Source organism: Rattus norvegicus, chromosome 13, assembly GCF_021556685.1.
Source record: "Rattus norvegicus strain SHRSP/BbbUtx chromosome 13, alternate assembly SHRSP_T2T, whole genome shotgun sequence".
In the NCBI taxonomy this organism is placed as follows: Eukaryota; Metazoa; Chordata; class Mammalia; order Rodentia; family Muridae; genus Rattus; species Rattus norvegicus.
The window spans coordinates 68,457,332-68,476,319 of record NC_141546.1 but is presented as its reverse complement, the minus strand read 5'-3'; the positions used below and the strand labels follow the sequence as shown (position 1 = coordinate 68,476,319).

The following is an 18,988-nucleotide window of genomic DNA, read 5'->3' as shown; positions in this document are numbered from 1 at the left end:
TCTCATATTTAGAGTTGAGCCACAGTTGATACGTTGGAGAAAAGGTTCCGCTTACAAAAGAAGTCGGCTAGTCTGAATGGGTCATTTTGAAAAGCTAAGTACTATTTCCTGCATCTTGGAACTTTCTCCTCAGAGAAGAGTTTTAAACAACCCAGACCAGATCCTGGAGTAGTTGCAGATTTAACCGATTTGTAAGAGGTAAGGCATATATATAATATGTGTGTGTGTAATATATATGTAATATATATATGTAATATATATATATTTCCAAACCCCAATTCTAAAAATTACGTGAGGCCACCTATAATAGAAAATGTGCATATAATAAAATCCTAAAGACAATTAATACAAGAATAACAGACCCAGTGAATAACAGAGGAAGGCAACCATCAGATTCCAATAGAAAACTCAACTCTGTATCAAGGCCAGGACTGGAAGTACAAGTTCTCACCTTGTGAGGAAAACATAGTAATTCTTTAATGGTCACGTCACGTGAGCATGAGAGGAAGGGCAGCTGACACCAGACAGGAACCGTGACTTCCTTTGGACCATCGTGAACCAAAAGACATTGTCCAAGAGAAAGATCTCTTCCAGCAGGAGAAGAGATCAGGCCATTGACAGCCCCTGGGTGGGTTTAAACTTTGAAGAAGGAATAATTTACCAAGGGTAGACAGGTGTGAGTGGGAAGCCAGGACTGGATACACAGGAAGGAAACACAGGGCAAGGCAAATGGGAGGATATCCCCCCTTCCTCCTGAACCACACTTCTCGGTGGTTCAGGAACAGCGGTAGGAAGCCTCAATCCTTTGTTTGACCAAAAAGAGAATCAGACTGTGGGGCTTGACTTCAAGCTCATTTCCAGACCTGCACTTAGTTTATCAAAAACCTCTGGGATCTCGGGTAGAAGGCAATACAGTACGGATGAATTGACAGATCGTTGAGCTTCTCCTGTCTGCAATGTGCGAATGGTCTGGACGAGCTTGCTGGGCAGCCTCGGCTAACCGGCACCTCTTTCCATTTGAGTGGTTCACTTAAACTTTCTGGCATCTATGTTTTTAATGTTATAGAATTCTTACAAGAATTACAGGAGTTAACCTAGGTAAAGTATTTAGAGCAGCGTCTGCCTCAGTCAAGTATCTGCTGTTTTAATGTCACCAGACTGTCTGATACACACTTTTCACACATTTTTCCACCATCACAAAAGCTCTCTGAAGCCAATAACTATTTATAGTCACATTTTATAACACAAAGTGAGAGTCTGAGAAATTGAGAAATCTACTGATTAGCAAGCCGCAGGCATGAGATTAAAGTCAGTCGAGTAGCTCTGAGCGCTACGCCATGCTTTCTGTGAGCTGCCCTGTGGATGGCTAAAAGGAGGACTTTCCCTTATATGGAAGCTTGATACAAAAATCCACACATTCTTGCTTTACTCAAAGTCTAAGGCGGTGTCTGAGCTCGTGACTGTGACGGTTAGTCTCAGCTATCACCTGATCGGATAGGATATTAGCAAAGAGAAAAATGTGCAGCACCTTTTAGCTGCTGCTAAGATCTGCAGGAGGAAGGCTGCAAGCTTTGCCTGCCTGCCTTTGCTCCCTGCAGGTGAGTGCATCTACCCTGTAATACGGTCCCTAAGCCCCTTGCATCTCTCGCCCTTAGGATCAACCACTTAACTTAGGATCCGATACTTAACTTCAGGCTTCTCTGTCTTCTCCTGGACCAATTTCTAGCACTCCACCCACCTTGAATTTGCACCTCATAGTCCCTGGACCTCTGAACAGTCTTTTCCCCTATGAACTAAGTAAATCTTGCCTTAACTCCTATACGCACTGTGTTAGAAACTGTGTTAATAATTCCAATTTGATCAAAATTTTCTATGTTCACCAAAATGAATTAATAAAACAAATTCTAGCCATTATATAGAATTCCACGGGGAAAGACACAGCTTTAGAAACCAATGGAAGTTCGGGCTGGAGAAGGCAGCTCCGCTGTTAAGAATACATATGTTTTGGAGGACCCAAGTGCTCCCAGAACCCACACTGAACCGCTCACACCCATCTTTCATCCCGGCTGCAGGCCCCTGCATTCATAGATAAATAGACTCAGAAAGTTAGACAAACCTAAGACTATATATACTTATGGCCACAGGAGGGCAGCAGAGCGTAAGGGATCGGCTGGCTCTCCTCCGCCCTGGAAAGCACTGTTCTGGCCTAGGTTTGTTTGAAGACTGTTGTGTCCTCCATGACATACTGGCTTAACTGATGCCTGCCCCCTCATCTTACATTTTCTCATCTGGGGTTCTGGAATTCTCCAAGCAGAAGATAAAATATAGAGAAAAACCAGGGACAAAAACATGCATAAAGCAGGAGTCTTTAGTCTGGCAAAAGGAGGTTATGACCCTTTGTAGCATTAAGGAATAGCCATGTTTTTATGTGTGCAAACATCTACAGCAGTGGGAAAACAGGGACACAGGGCCCATGGCTAGCGAGATGGCTCAGCATGTAAAAATGCTTGCTGTCCTAGGAAGCCCAAGGCCCTGGGTTCGGTCCCCAGCTCCGAAAAAAAGAACAAAAAAAAAAAAAAAAAAATGCTTGCTGCCAAGGCTGACCACCTGAGTTCAACCCCCAGAACCGAAAAGGTAGAAGCGGAGAACCAGCTCCTATAAATTGTCCTCTGACCTCTGGCATGCATGCATGCAGAGCAAACACACACACACACACACACACACACACACACACACACACACACATCACTGTGTTTCTTTGTACCTGGACACTCCTGTCCGTCTTCCATTCTTGGTCATGATCTCTCTACCCAGCTCACACAGACAAACGCCCCACAGTGTAGCAGCTCAGATGGCGCCCCCATCATGAACTTGTGCAGCTGTTGTCAGGACCATATGAGGTCAAAGCCTGCCTGTTTGTTCCCATATTCTTGCCTAAGCCCTCGATGTCAGAACCCCTCCTGCTATCACCCGAGAACCCTGGATCTAGGTTTAGGGTGCAATTCTAAGAGGTCTCTACAACCAAGGACTTGAACTCTGATCACACTGAGGACTTAGGGGAGAACTGAGACCCAACAGCGTGTCAGGCCTGTGCCAGCAAGTCAGATCTGTGTATAAGAAGATATATATATATATATATATATATATATATATATATATAAATAAAACATCACATAAAAATTTTTTTTGAATCAAGATCTCACCATGTAATCTAAGTTATTCTCAAATTCACAATCCTCCTGCCCCACTCTCCTTAAAGCTAGGATTGCAGGCATTCACTGAGTATCTGGGCAAGGTTCTTTTCAGGTAGTGAAACCGAAGAGCAGGATTTCAGGACTGAGGTGACACAGAAGGCAATGGACAGAGGGTCCGGACACCCTACTCCTTGAGGATTACGCTTCAAAACCTTTCAAAGCCTTTGGTTGCCTTCGGCCACCCACCCTGTCCCGTGTCCCCACACCGCAGAATTGCCAGAGCTCCGTGATACCACCGGCTCTCCATATTCCCCTGGATCCTCATACTAACCACATGGTCCTTGGAAATGGGACATTATTTTTTGAGTTTTATTTTCATTTTTTTTACAAGAATATAACATGCTCAAACAGAAAAACAGGGATTTCGTACACCACTGATAAAGGAACCCAGCTCCCTTTGTTAACAATAAATAAATATTAACACAGTGGGGAGTCCCCCCACCCCCACCCACCGACAGCCCTCAGTGGTTCGCAAGGCTTGCTGAGGTAGAGTCTGGTAGGGAGGAGGCGCGGTCGGGCAGCAGCTCCCGTTGAGTTTCTTCAGTACGGGCAAACAAATCACAGTAAATAAGAACAGCAACAACAGCAGCTGAGACAATCAGCACAACAGAACAACATAGTATACTTAAAAGGATTTTCTCCCGGAGAAGCCTCAAGTGCAGAGAAAACAATGCTGGCAACCTACATCTCCACAGCCATCTTAGTCTCTGGTGCTGGAAGTCCCAACTTGGAATGTTTGTTCGGTAAGACTCAGAGGTGATAGGCAGATTGATTCCCCCCCAACCCCATCCTTCCAGGCACCCCCCACATCCGCAATACTCCCTTGGCTGCACTAACTTCTGTTCCAGAGCTGTCTTGACCCCTGACCTACTTCTCCCCTAACTACGTTGGGCATCTCATGTCAACAGGAAAGAGGTGCAAGGCTCCCCTTCCACCAGGGGGGTGAGGGGTAGGGGGCATCTTTTTCCCATATTCATATCCACAAAGAGAACTGATTTGACTTCGGCTAGTCTTTTGGGCTCCCCCTACAGATGGATTTTTCCATGACTTCTCTCCTTTGCTCAGTTGTCGGACATGAATGCTGGTCCCGGGGCTTGAAGCCTCCTTCCTCCCACCTCCCTCCTTAGACCTCATCCAAGGAGGCGCAAGGCCCAGTAAGGCTTCTCAGTTAGCCCTGTTCACAAGCAGAGCAGGCTGCAAATGTGAGGTCAGGGGCCCACCTACAGAAAGCCACCGAGAGCGCCCGGCCTAGGGTCATGTGAGCAAAAATGGCTTCTTTTTGCAGGGTTCATTGTTGACCTGGAAAGGGGCTCACAGGCCAGTTTCTGAGGTATAGAAATCTCATCTGGGGCAAGAATCAGACTGACTCGCTGACCTCCGTGAGACTGTGAGAATGAGCTTAAGAATGTTAAGAGGCCTCAGCTAGGAGTCTCTGGGTGTCCCTGGGAAGGCAGGGGCAGGGGAGGAAGGTTCCACATACATAGCCTTTTCTAGGCCACGTCCAGGACTGAGGAAATCAAGACGGGATCAAAGCCAACTGTCTGGCAGGTAGACAGCTGCCATGACGCTCTCCGGCTCCCATACTCAAGGTTCCCAACCCCCCAGCATTCCTTGAGTGTGCCTGGGAGAAAGAACATAAGTGCAGGACCACCCTTCCCCAGAGCACCCCACACAGCCTCCATGTCAGCCCTCAGCCACGGGTCCTGGCAATGAGGAGTCTCTCCTACGCCGGGCCCACCACAGTATCTGGAGGAGAGGGAGTTCTTCACACTCAAGCTGCGGGGATGCCCGTCTGTCCGTCTATCCCTTCACTTTCCTCTCGAACTTGCTGCACAAGGCCTGCCTCCCACACAGGACAGCTGCTTCAGGGATGGGTGACTCCACCTCTCTTCCTTCTTGGTTGCTGTGGAGGCTCAAGTGTGTGAAGGCTCAGCTGGGCTGCTGCCAGAAGCAGAGGTGGCCGAGGCTTGGGCAGCCAGGTCGCGGTAAGCAGGTGACTTGAGGAAGCGTGGGTAAGAGTCTTTCTCCATCAGTGTGCGGGTCTTCCCCTGAGCCACGTCGAAGCAACTGGGAGTGGCGGCCTGTAGGTTTGTCTTGGTCAGTTCTCGGGTCTCGTGATCTATGTTTACCTGTGGGGAAGGCAAGGCAACCACAAAGGTGAGTGGTGTGGAGTGGAGTGGCGGGGCAGGGCAGGGAGTTTGGTGGGCAAGCAAGGTCATTGAAAGAGTACCAGACACTAAATAAAGGAGTCTCCCTTCACACACACACACACACACACACACACACACACACACACACACACACACAATATATATATATATATATATATATATATATATATATATACACACACATACATATACAATTTGTATGTATATATACACACATACATATAATCTGTATGTATATGTGCCTGTATAAGTGTGTGTACCAGGTGTGTGTAGAGCCTCTAGAGGCCTGAAGAAGGTGTTGGATTCCCCAGAACTGGAGGGAGGTTGTAAGCTGTCATGCTGGTGACGAAATATAGGAGTTTTAGACGTATAGTGCGGGGTGACCTATGTCCTCTATAAGAGCAGTCAGTGCCCTTAACCACTGAGCCATCTCTCCAGCCCCACTCGCCAGCTTTTCAGCTCTGGGACAGTTCCCACATCAGACTCAGGAGTTGGTCCTCTGATCTCTGGAGATTAACATGAGGTGTATTGAGCATAGTACTCCCTCTGATGGTTCCAGTCACCACCTCTGCCCTGGCTGTGTGCAATAATTCAGGGCTTGTTTCCCTTGCTCCCACTGTCTGTCTGTCTGTCCGTTCTCACAGCTGCTACACCAAGCCCACTCGGTCTGGAAACACCTTAGTTTCCTCTCCAAGTCATTCAAAAGAAAAGCTAGAATGACCACATCTGGCCACCAGCCATGTGTATGACCTCATCTGTCCCCGTTCCCTGTGGCAGGATGTCCTCCTACCCCCTCCCTCCCTTCCTCCTCCTCTCCCCTCTCCCCTCCCCTTCCCTCCCCCTCTCCATCCTTACAACTCTTGGCTCTTGCACCTACCTCCTAACTCCCACTGTGTGCCTTGTGCACATCCCTGGCTTATACTGAATTGGTTACTGATACCTTCTCCTGTTAGAATACAGTTCCATTAGGAATGTTTCTTTGTTATGTCCTCTAAGACAAAAAAACCTCTTTGCACAAAATTGATACTTACTAACTCTTTCTAAGAGTAACTGAGATAAACAGAAGCAGCCAGAGAACAAGATACACAAATACAGCATTGCTCAGGTGTGCCCACCAGGTGGTGCCACTGCTACTGTGAATATCCATCCAGCCGGGAAACCAAAACCAAAAAATGTTCCCAAAGGGTGGACACAGGTCAGAGTGCTGTTACCCAACTGTTACTGAAGTCCTGTTCCTCGGTACTTCATGTGCTGAGGCTTTTAAGAAACATAACTAATTTACAAATGTGGGTATGGAGAGAAGACAAAAAAAAAAATTAATCTCACTGCCCTATGCTGTGCCACCTTGGGTCACAAAGTTTCCTGTCTGGCCACTGACTCCCTACCCTTTTGTAACCATGAAGACTGCTGTACTCTAAACCTAATCCTTCCCTCGCTGACCCCAGTTCTCAGTTGGGAAGAGGCAGACAGGGTCTGGAGGAGTTACAGCTGGTGCTGGGACGCTGACCTCTTTAGGGGCTTCACTGCGAATGTACTCATCAAAGATGTGGTGGGCCCTGGAGGCCAGTTTGGTGGCTGATCGGATCTTCTTGAACTCCTCGCAGGCCAGCCAGAACTCCAGGTTCTCCTCACTGAACTCCGTCTTTAGGAAGGCGTGGAAGGCGGCCACCCCATCTGGTGGTAAGGGAGAAAGGAGAGACAGGTCAGACTTAGAGGACAGCTGGGAAGAAAAGACAGCAATTGGCGTTAATGGCTCTATTTTTAGAATGTCATTTTCCTGAACAAGGCTCTGCCTTTGTGTTCCGAACAGAGGCTGGCACACTGGGGGACCGGGATTATTATTACTACTACTATTATTTAGCCCCGTGTTTTTTTCAGCAGCGCTGGGACAAGCTCCAAGCACATGAGCCCGCACGTGCCTTTCACAGACAGACAACAGGGTCCTACTTACTTTTACTGTTCAGCAGTGACTGGAAAGACTCTCTCCATCCCAATACATCTTCTGAGAAACTTCTGTCAGGGGGGGAGGAAGGGGGGAAGCAGAGATTTTTAAATTCATTAAAAAAAAAAAAACCAACAACAAACAAGAGCATAGCACACATCCTAGGGTGAAGTTGTTGGTTGTCAAAACAAACCCCTCAAACTCCCGTGAAACAAGCAGCGAGTTATATAAGGGGCATCTGGACATTCAGCAACCCTTTAGTCCCTCAGCCAGTATCCCTAACACCCCCTCTTCTGTAAGCAAATGGATTCTACTCCCAAGACTCTCAACTTTGGTTTGCACACCTCTCCAGTGAAGCAGGAGGCTGGGAGAGCCTAGCTACCTGCGACCCCAAAGCCCAGCATAACACCTGGCATCTGGGCAAGATGCTCACTAGACGGGAGCAGACCCTGCCCTAGCCCTGTATCCGAGTGTTCTGACATCTTGAGATAAACAGGAGTGCATGTCCTGCTGGCACACATCTGCTGGGGTTAGCAAAACCTGGACTGTACCAGACTGTACCACCTCCACAATGGAGCTCCGCGGCTACAGCACAGCAGTAAAGTCTCACTAAAATCTCCAGAGAGGCTTAGGGCCACCTAGCTCGTCTGCTATTTTCCCTCTCAGGCCTCCCCCACCCCACACCCCACCCCCGACCCCCGAACCCTTGGACTGGTCAGACCATAGAACTTACCTCTCTTTGCTAAGCTTACTGGCCCACTCGAATTTGCCGTTACCCCCAGTATCCGAGCTTAGCTCTGATTTATGAAGAAAGATCCCCAGGCGTGTCTTGAACTCTTTGGCTCTGAAAGACAACAACAGCATGTAAGGATTCTGTTTGCTCTGCCAGCACAGGGACGTTTGGGCCGGGGTGGGAGGGTGCGGGGTGGGGGCGTCCCACAAGAACTAACTCCATCACCCCAAAGTTCAGTCTCAAGAAACTTGGGGACACTCGGCCATTCCCAAGGCCCTAAGCCCTTCTCTCATTGGTGTCTTGGAGTTCTAGTCCATAAAAAGGCTATGCCCTGATAGCTCTTAACACTTTGGGGTCTTTATGGCACTGCAGTCCCGCCTCGCTGTCCCCGTTTCCCCGCGTTCCCAAGGCTGAGCGTTGGTGGATTCCGGACTTTGTCGTCCGGACCGCTAAAAACAATTCTCTTACCTTTCCAGGCAGGTGTTAGGGAAGGTGGCCAGGGTGCGGCACATGGTTGCGGGCTCAGGGCAGCACGTCGTGGGGAGGATGGTGACGGACCGGAGGGCGAAGAGAGAAAAGCGAGGCTGTAGCAAGTTCTGACCTGCGCTGATGGGGTCGGGAGAGCAGCACGCGCCCGGCCCGTGGCTACTAAGTCTTTTATCCCCTGGGGGCGGGGAGGGGCCGAGCGTCGCCGACCAATAAGAGAGAGGGGCTGAGCGTAGCGAGGGAGGAGGCGGGGCGGGGAGCCAGATGGGGTGGGGCGTGACTGGCAGCCCCCAGGACCTCCTCCAGAGCTCACCGGGCTGTCCCCACCTCCGAGGTCAGAGACTTGGGGGGCCAAGAGAGGAGGAAGGCTTGAAGACCAGACATATGCCCACAACTTGTCAGGAAAACAACAACAAAACAAACAAACAAACCCCGCCGACCTCTAGTAAAAGCAGGAAAACAATTTAAAATGACAGGAGGGGTTTTGTATGGGTGGCGAGTGCACGCACCCGGAGGACAAGTACACGGGGGTTCATTCCAAGAAAAAGTACATCACCATTATCCTGCGCTCTCTCAGGTCAGAACAGGTACGGTTCCATGGGCGCCGCAGGTGATGAAGGATCAGAGGATCATTAAACTAAAGACTTGGCCAAGATCAGCAGACACGTGCGGAAACATTTACTTAACACAATTATAGCAGAAATCTTTGCAACGATGCTTAAAAAGCCGCATTGCTCCGCGCTCTGTAGTTAGAGGGTAAGTCTTGGTGCTTCAGTTCAGCTTTGAATGTACCGGCGTTGCTCCCACTGGAAAACAACAGAAACAGCTCTGTAACTGGTAAGTCATCCTGAAGCTAAGCAACTGTTCAGCTCCACACCATCCCTTGTAGGCGCCATAGTCTTCCCTGCTGTCCCTCAGTAGCTCCCTTTGAGACTGCTGCTAAGAAGCAGCAGTGAGGTTAAGGGGTAGATATTTAGGGAGCTTCAAATCATGTTTCTGCTGTGTAATTATGAGAGACCTTAAAGGCTTTATCTTTCCAAATGCTTCCATTTCTTTGGGTCTAGGGTTTAGAAGCCACTCTCTCCGGGTGAGTTCACTGGCCCCAAGGATTGAAGCCAGGGGAATCACCATGGAGAACAGGTTGGGGGTGGACAGAGAAAGGGCACTTGAGAATATCCGTTCATGGGGGAGGGGGGAGAAGACACCAAAATGCCTGGGTTATACAGAGAAGAGCCACTGGGAAAGAGCTGCCCAGCCCCTGGGTCGGAAAGTTCAAGGTTGAGGTAAAGACTGAAGGATGCTGGGAGAACTTAGAGTCCAAGTCTGCTTTGATATGTAAAGGGGTTTACCCATCCAGCCCAGTCCAAAACCAAACATCTGGGACAACCGTTCAGGTTGAGGACTCCCCTCGCTGAGCCAGGCCCTATGACGTGTGACCTAGTGTGTCAACCTGGTGCATGCTAAAGAACCATTTGAAACCGTTCCCAAACTCCCACGTTCTCAATGCAGAACCAAGGCAAAAGGGGACCGGCCCATTCCCTGGCACACTTCTATGTCAGATACAGTGAACACCAAATCCACATGCCCATCTTGCTAAGCTCAGCTCTTGAGGGCTTCGTACCACACAGCCCCAGGGCTAGGCTGCACGGTGCTGGGCAGTGGTGCGTAGGCAATCTGTGGGCGGATGCCTTGCTGAGCAGCTTCATCCACACGGAGCAGTCAGCCAGCCTACCAGGCGTAACTTCTGGATCTGAGGGAGAGGTGCTGAGCCGAGTTGAAGGTTTTGCTTTGCCTGGTGTTCCTCATACCCACAGACACACGTTTATCACACAGCTGCCAGGCATAGATGTGGGTGTTGACCAGGGCACAGCCGTTCTTCATGTGACACGGATGGATCAAACTCTAGTCTCACCGGCACTCTCACCCATATTGGAATCAACCCAGACACAGCCACGTGACAACAATACTGACTTGTGCAGAGGATCCATGCAAGCCCCCCTCCCATCCATTCTGCATCCTTGTGAGGTTTTTAAGGAGGTTTTAAATTTCCATTTCATAGGCAACAAAATAGCACGGCCTAAGGCGTTCTTCATTAAATGCATCCAGGCCGAAGCCAGGGCTGTCTCCAGATTCCTGGACTAGTATGTTCTATTTGACAAAGCAAGCGGAGACAAAGGAATTGATACGCAACCGCAGATCTGAGAGCACACAGCTCCCTGCTGGGGATGAAGAGCCCTCCTCTGGGTTCAACTTGCCTTCCCAGTTGCCATGGTTACCTCTCCAGTTTCCAGACAGAAACTTTTTGAAGTTCACAATGTATCCCGAATTCTCTTCCCAGCGGGTCAGTTCCTATCTGTGATTTCAGAAATGCGATTGACTCCACAGTTGCTGTGAATCTAGTCCATTAAATGTGCTTGTGAATTGCAGTGGCTTTGACAAAAAACCTGACCTCATTTTTGCCCAGCACGGCCAGCACAGCTGCCATCTCTTTAATGGAGGGTGTGGGGACAACAGCTTTGTGGCCTGGGTCATCTGGGATCAGCAATCTGGGCAAAGCTGGGGTCAGGATTAAATATCCCATAGTGTGTCAGCCCCTCTAGCCGTCATCTCTTTCAGCCCCTGTGGTACCCCATGTTACCCTTTCTGTGGTAGCAGGCTTCCAGACAGAAGCTTTATCTAGTGTGAATGGTATGGGGGTAAATGAATGTAATCCATTACAACACCCCTGCCACACACACACTCACACACAACACACAACACACACACACACACACACACACACACACACACACACAAATCCTGAGCTCAGGATCCTCCAAATTCAATCATGAGTCTCCCCGCCCCCCAAATATTCATTTAAAATTTATGGTGTTCCCAAGTCAGAGGGAAAACACTTGTTAGACTCCCCCTTACCATCAGGACCTCACAATTTAGGAGCTAGGAAAATGGCCTGGTGGGTAAAGTGCCTGCTGTACAAATGCGAGGACCTGAGTTTGGGTCCCCAATGCCTACCTAAAAAGCCAGGTGGTGGTGGCGGCCACACGTCTATAATCCCAAGGCTGGCAAGGGAGGGTGTGAGGGATATGCTGGGCTGAGGAGTGACAGAGCCCGATGGGCCCCTGCAGGTTGCGGTTCAGCCCAGTCTAACTTAAACACAGGTTCACCCTATCTCCAAAACTATGTTAGGGAGTGTCTAAAAATTAAGGTGGAGATCGTACAGACAGTCAGTCAGACAGACAGACAAGACACACACACACACACACACACACACACACACACACACACAAAGAAAACAGACTTTTTAATCAAATACTGGGGTTTGATCTCTAAGCTAACTCCAGAGCCCACATTTCTGAGCATTCACCACGTCAACTTCTGTCTCCTCCGGCTCTGGCTTGGTCCATTCCTGGAGGAAATGGCTGCTGCTACACTCATCCTCTGTCACAGAGTTCTGTCTCCTGCACCCTCTCTCTCCCCACCCCCGTCACTCGCTGGCTCCATTCCTTTCTCCCCACTCACATTTTCCACTTTCTAGTCCTTGCCCTTAGCTGTGGTGGCGTCACCGGCTCTGGACTTTTCCGCATTTTTGCTTCCTGGTCCCTTGTGTCTACAGTTCCTCTGTGTGGCTGTGGAAAGCCCCTTCCTCTGCTGAAGTCCCCAGGTTAATCTCTGAAGACTTTAGTCCCCTGCAGTCTTTCCCAGCCTACACTTCATCCTCCTTTGCTCTGAGAGAGCCTGATTCCCACTTGTGAGGGAGACCAGGGCCAGTGTCCCGTAGTCAGAGCTTCATAGCTCCCCAAGTCAGAGGTACAGGGATCTAATGAGTCCGGAAGACCCTTGCTCCTCCCCGTCCTCCAGGGCCCTGGCCATGGCTAGATGGAACCTGGCTCTCTGTGTTTAAGCTTCCTGGGTTCTGATGTGTTGGTCTGCATTCTCATAAGCGTCAAGCATGTCTGGGCATATGTGAGCTTGTCTCCCAAGCTATGCTGTCTTTTTAATACCACAAGGGACAGTCTACCTGCCTCAGCCTCCTGAATTCCCACGACTATCAATGACCAGGTTGCCTGACCTCTTCCTCATGCTTTACCACTCCATGGTGCCTCAGTTTCCTAACGTCTCTCCCATGCTTTTCTGCCCCATGGTGCCTCAGTTCACATCGGCAAACACACCTGCCCACTGCTCTGACGTCATAGTGATGCGTTCCCTGGAGACCGAGCCAATCAGTGGCGTCTATGAACCCACTTAATACTAACATTGCCATTTTCAAACTTCAAGAATAACCTGAGAGGTTTCTCAAGGTCTTCCTCTTCCTCACTGTGGCTCCCCATCCCTTTCCTCGAGGTCGTCGCAGATGTCTCTCCTCCAAGAGCACCTTTCCTATGTTCACCACTACTCAGGAACACGTTTCGGTGAAATCTACATTTTCCTCGGGCATTTTCCAAGGCCCTGAGAACTCATTTAGAATCAGAGACTCTAGATGAGGGGAAAACTGTGGCCTACCATTCACAAGTGACTGAAAAGCAGGGGTTAGATATCCAGTTCCCTCTAAGACTGGGCACAGAGCTGCACAGTCCTGCAGGTTCTGGGTGAGACTCTGCTGTCTCCGGCAGGAACTTAACACCTGCTGCCCAGGAACTGGAGTAGAGGAGGTGTTCTAACTGTCCCCCACCCCAGCCATCTGTCACCCACCTTCAAGCAGTGTGTAACAAACAGCCCACAGCTGTGCTTGTGGCACAGTGGAGATCCAGGACAGATGAGGTGGGAGTGCTGTTCAAACCTCAAATTCAGGATGGCAGGACTTAAAGATGCTCACAGAGGAACTTTCCGCGATTAGCCCAGAGCAAATTAGACCACCATTCCTGGTTTGAAGGACACTCGGGTCCTCTTCTTGGTCGGAAGCTGCCTTTGAGATAGCGGTACTTGCTTAAGCAGGGCTAAGATGACCTCGAGGACGCTTCAAACCCCAAATCTTAATTCCCTGCACAATATCCAATACAATATACACGTTCACGAACACAAAGAACGTTAACACCCTTGGAGAGTCGAGTCTCTGTCAACCCTGCTTCCCAAGGGTCTCTGAGTTGCAAAGTCTTCTCTGTTGAATTCATGCCAGGCAATTTTCTGGAAATGGGTCTCAGAAGAGCTAGATTATGCAGTGAAACGCAGTGCTCTGCATGCCCCTAACGTAGGCAGCCACTGTAGCTTTTGTAGTTTTATGAAGCTCAGGAAAAGGGGCCAAGTCTGGAGGAGGAGCAGATAGCAGGGCTGGAGCTTAAAACAAGACAGGAAGCACACCCCTAGAACTTGCACGGATTCTCCTTGTCCCCTTAGTATAAAACTCTCAGAACATCTCACCTCATTTGTGTCCTCTGGGGGCCGGGGGACATCCCTAGGATGCCTGTATCGGGATGCCAGCCAGTTAGCTAGGAAGATTTCTGTGGCACTGCCAGTCTATTCAGTACTCCAGACTTGTCTCGGCATGAGGAAAACTACTGTTTTTAGGGACCTCCATCACCCACCACTTAACTCCATGGTTAAGAGACACCTTGCTAAAGATGGAAAGATAGATGTTAAGAGTAAGAGACCTGCCTATAAATGACACACCCAGGCTACAGAGATGTCAAAAGAGGGCCCCCAGAGATGTTCAAAAGATCCAAACCCGGAACTACTCAATGCTGACCTCAGAGCAGCTCGGGGCTGGGCCCTAGTTATGTCTCCACATTATCCTCGAGGTCTCCTAGCCCTCAGCTGGGGCAGAAGAACAGCAAGCGGCAGCATATCAGTATCAGTGGTATCTTCGGACGTAATGAACGCCAGAGGCTCTGGAGGACCCCGCCATACCCTAAGAGTTAGGGACCCTTATACAACACCCCCTCCATTTTTTGAGCCACCCTCCATGGCAGGGAAAGTGGGATGAGGGATGAGGAGGGCTGGCACGGGTGGCACAGGTTTCATGGGAAAGCAGAGGGCTCCACACAGCTCCTGCACTGGCCATGATGCTGGGACCAGCTGTGAGCAAACGTGCGGGCGTCTCTGTCTCTCTCGATGCTCCCACAACACCTGAGCAAAGGGGGAGAAAACGTGGATTGATGTGTGAGCAGCCAGGAGGCTGGGTCGGGAAGCCCGGGAGGGGGAGGGCGGGAGTGAGCAACCGGAACAGGTGGGCCTTTCACCAGCTCCCAGGCCACCCGCCCCTGACACAGCAGCTGTCCCAGAAACAGGCCCAGGTGGACAGAGGGAGGAGCGCGGCAGGGGGCCCGTGATGTTTCGCTGAGAAAGAAATGAGCTTCTCATAATGGGCCCCACACATCTGAGCAGGGGCGACACGCGGGGAGCTGTGTGACTGAGCCTCTCCTCCCCACCCACCAGCAAGCAGCTGGCTCAGCGGCTCCAAGGCCACCAGGGAACCTTCTGGATCCAAATCCCCAGGCTTCTGCCTGGCTACAGTATTAACAATGGTGACTGAGCATTTAGTGAGTGTTGCATCTGAGTTCTCCGCGCCCGCTTTCCCATAGTCCCACCGAATCCTCCCCACAACCTCTGAAGAAGGCACAGGGAGTGCGGGTTTTCGGGTAAGGGAAATTGAGGCATAGAGGGGTTAGTTGAGGTACAGACAGAAGGACCAAGCTATGGGTGGACCCAGGTCATCTAATTCCAGTACGATCTCAGTCAGCGATCCACTCTGCAGACTGCCCAGCCCCCATGTCTTACCGATCCAGAAAGTTATTTCTTGTGCTGAGCTCCAGAAGGGGGTCCTGTAGCAAATGTTTTCTTTCGCATATACTTAAAGCTGGTCTTCACTTCTCAGAAGGGATCAGAGGGAGCTGAAGAAAAGGGCTTTCAGCTTCCTAAGTGCAGTATACAGAGGGCCAGCGCTGTCACTCTCGGGAGCTTTTGGCTTTGGGGCAGCCCTATTCATCATTTAGAACATCCATCCACTCTAAACATAATTCACTTATCCAAGCGCTTTGAAGCCCTTACTTGGGAGTCAGGAATTTCGCACGCAAAGGCTCATCTAACGCTCATTAGAACCTGCCCACTAGGACTGGTCTTCTATCCCCCATCTGCGTACTTTATCAACACAGCCCAGGATTGTGAACTGGATCCTCGTCTCTGCTCCTACTCTGGCCTCTACCAGAGTCGTGCTGTTGTTTCAACCACAGCCACACCTATGCTGGCCTCTACTAGAACCTGTATTTCCACCTGAAATGTAGATGTCTTCATATGTAACTTATCCAAAGTCAAGTCGGTATCTTATATGTATCTTCCCACACCCGACTTCCCTGGATCGATGAACAGGACTGCCTTTGAAAACCATCTTGCTTTTTTTTTTATAAGCTGAGCTTGTAAGCTCAGTGCCCTGCAGGTGGGGACAGGAGAAGTTTGAGGTCATTCTTGACTCCAGTGTGTGTGTGTGTGTGTGTGTGTGTGTGTGTGTGTGTGTGTGTGTGTATTTGAGTGTGTGTATGTGTGTGAGTGTGTGTGTATGTGAGTGTGTGTGTGTATGTGTGTGTGTATGTGGGTGCATGTGTATGTGTGTGTATTTGAGTGTGTGTGTGAGTGTGTGTATGTGAGTGTGTATGTATGTGAGTGTGTGTGTAGGTGAGTGTATGTGTAGGTGAGTGTGTGTATGTGTGTGTATGTGAGTGTGTGTATGTGTGTATGTGAGTGTGTGTGTATGTGTGTGTATGTGAGTGTGTGTATGTGTGTGTACGTGTGTGTATGTGTGTGTGTATGTGTGTGTATGTGAGTGTGTGTATGTGTGTGTATGTGTGTGTATGTGAGTGTGTGTATGGGTGTGAGTGTGTGTATGTGAGTGTGTGTGAGTGTGTGAGTGTGTGTGAGTGTGTGTGTGAGTGTGTGCGTGTGTGTGAGTGTGTGTATGTGAGTGTGTGTATGTGAGTGTGTGTATGTGAGTGTGTGTGTATGTGTGTGTGAGTGCATGTGTATGTGTGTATTTGAGTGTGTGTATGTGTGTGAGTGTGTGTATGTGAGTGTGTGTGAGTGTGTTTGTATGTGAGTGTGTGTATGTGTGTGTAGGTGAGTGTGTGTGTATGTGTGTGTGTATGTGTGTGTGTATGTTCACACACACTCGAGAGCACGTGCCGTGGTGCATGTATAGAGGTCAGAGGACAACCTCAGAACCTCAGGTGTTGCTTCTCCATTCCCACCTTGTCTGAGGCAGTGTCTCTTTGTTGTTTGTCACTGTGTTTACCAGGCTAGCTACCCCTACAAGCTTGCAGGGGGCCCTGTTTCAGCTTTCAATCTCTTTGTAGGAACAATGGGACTGCAGATGGGTAACAGCATGCATGGCTTTAACCTGAGTCCTGAGGATTCGAACTGGGGTCTTCAGCTTGTCAACTGTCTTCCAAGCCCAGAGATGAATTTTATATCTTACTTCTTTCCAAATGTTTCATACACACACACACACACACACACACACACACACACGCACGCACACACGCACACATTGGTATAAGTCTATACCTGCTTTTCTATAGTTCAAAAAAAAAGGGACCAGTATGCAAATGCTGGGGGAGGGGTTGTGGCATCTAAGTAATAGGCATTTATAGTTATTTCTCTATTCCTCTGCATGCTGGAAATTCTCTCTAATAGAAAGACTTCCTTCCGAATTGCCCCCTGGCAAGGCAATTTACCTTTCTCTCCTTCCTTAATAGTATATTAATTAAGTGCTTAGAAACCTTCTACAGATCATTTCCTCTCATGAGACTGTACTTGAGGAGAAACCAGCCAGGGATAGGGACTCCACCAGGGTTGTCATAACCAGCCCTTCCGTGCTTCATTCATGGGCACAAGAGAGGAAGGCATCGTGGCAAAATAATGAACCACTCGTTGCTGAATGAGTTGTGAATGAGGTAACGTGATAGAAAACACAGGAGATCTGTACTCTGGGACTGCACCGTGATTAACTGGCTGTGTGGCCATGAGCAACCACTAACCTCTCTGTGCCTCCACTGTCCTCTCATTAGCAAGCAAGACTTAATGACAGTTGTTTCCATCAACAAATGGGGGAAGGTAGTTGAAAGTACTTTGAGAAATGATTCTGTGTGTTCATTTTATTTTTTTTTTTTTGTTATCAAATAAAAAAGACATTGTCCAATGAGAGATTGTGAGTCAGGGTGAGTGTGTTGGGGATAGGGGGGAGGGCGCTACAGTTTCCTCCATGAAAGGCGGGAATTTCCACTCAGCTGGAAGTAGTGTGCTCCTGTGGCTTGGGCCTCATTGTGTCTCACCCCCTGCCTCCACCCCCCCTTTCCTTTTCTCTAACCAACTGACAAGTGCTGGGAAACACTGGGAATCTTAAAATAGACAGGTCTCTCCGGCTCACAGCCGAGGGCTTGGCTGGGCTGTAGACTTGTGCAGGACTCAACAATTGGTTTACCATGGCCCTGTGCTCCGGAAGAGCCAGGCCATGGAAAAAGCAGCCACATGCCTTCCAGAAAAGGGCCATCATCCAGGATGCTGTGTTTGGTTTGGCTGTCCATCTGAGGCCCTGTTGGCTGAGATGCTTTGGCCCCGAGAGTCTTATGCCTCTGGGGACCCAGCTTTCAGAAGGACCAGCTCTTCCTGGAAATGGTAGCAGTCCCACTGGCCCTGGAAAAACGGGGATACAAGAGGCCCCTGGGCAGGGTTGGGACAAAGGGCCCCAAACTCCCTCCTTTGAAAGGTTCTTGACTTCAGGCTGAGGATCAGATAAGAGATGCTTATGTAACTAAACAGGGATGGATACACTGTGGGCAAATGGGAAGACACTTTGAGGAGTGGGCCCAATGGGTGCTGAGTAACCAAGTGGCAAACTTTTGACTTGACTCTTAGAGGAAAAGTTACCTCCTAAGTGTGTGTGTGTGTGTGTGTGTGTGTGTGTGTGTGTGTGTGTTAATTCCCCACCCCCACACCCCAAAACCCCAACTTATCTGTCACCCGAGTGTCAACTAACCTGGTGAGGCTTGAGCATGGTGCCAAGCACTTCCTGGGTACATCGGTGCCTTTGCTCCTCACCAGCGCAGAGCACAGAAAATACTCTTAACCTGCCTTACAGACAGAAGAGCTGAGACACACACACAGCCCCACCATCTTCCCACAACACAACCAGGATCCAAAGCCAGATACTGGCTATAACTCTCGTGGGTTCCACACACAGCTCTACCAAGCAGCCAGCAGGCCCTGACAGAATAGACCCCTACACTGACCCACATTCTCTCCGTGAAGTTGGGACGGAGCAGGACTGAGGAAAAGTCACATAGCACTAATAGTGATTAATGCCATAAAGAAGAAGTTGAAGGGAGACTCCCCAAATGAGGCGCTCTGAGGGGGGAACTGATGGAGTCTCTGAGGATATGGGAAGCCAGCCCTTCCTCCAAGTCAAAAAGAAACATGAATG

The 18,988-nt window shown here is 49.5% G+C and overlaps 1 protein-coding gene across 1 annotated transcript; it reads right to left on the bottom strand.

The window, feature by feature from the left end:
• Nucleotides 1-3,537: 3,537 nt before the first annotated feature.
• Nucleotides 3,538-8,732, bottom strand: Rgs16 (regulator of G-protein signaling 16). The gene is made up of 5 exons (NM_001077589.2): nucleotides 8,569-8,732; nucleotides 8,101-8,211; nucleotides 7,377-7,438; nucleotides 6,933-7,099; nucleotides 3,538-5,383 (listed from the first exon to the last, which is right to left on the bottom strand). The coding sequence occupies exons 1-5, from the start codon at nucleotides 8,610-8,612 to the stop codon at nucleotides 5,168-5,170; spliced, it is 600 nt and encodes a 199-aa protein (NP_001071057.1). The 5' UTR covers nucleotides 8,613-8,732; the 3' UTR covers nucleotides 3,538-5,167.
• Nucleotides 8,733-18,988: the final 10,256 nt, after the last annotated feature.

Bases quoted from the DNA above. Each gene is read 5' to 3' on its own strand.
- Rgs16 (NM_001077589.2), bottom strand. From the start codon at position 8,612: ATGTGCCGCACCCTGGCCACCTTCCCTAACACCTGCCTGGAAAG. The intron at 8,212-8,568 runs GTAAGAGAATTG...GTTGTCTTTCAG, and splicing joins CCTAACACCTGCCTGGAAAG to AGCCAAAGAGTTCAAGACAC. The intron at 7,100-7,376 runs GTAAGTAGGACC...CCTTACCACCAG, and splicing joins GTCACTGCTGAACAGTAAAA to ATGGGGTGGCCGCCTTCCAC.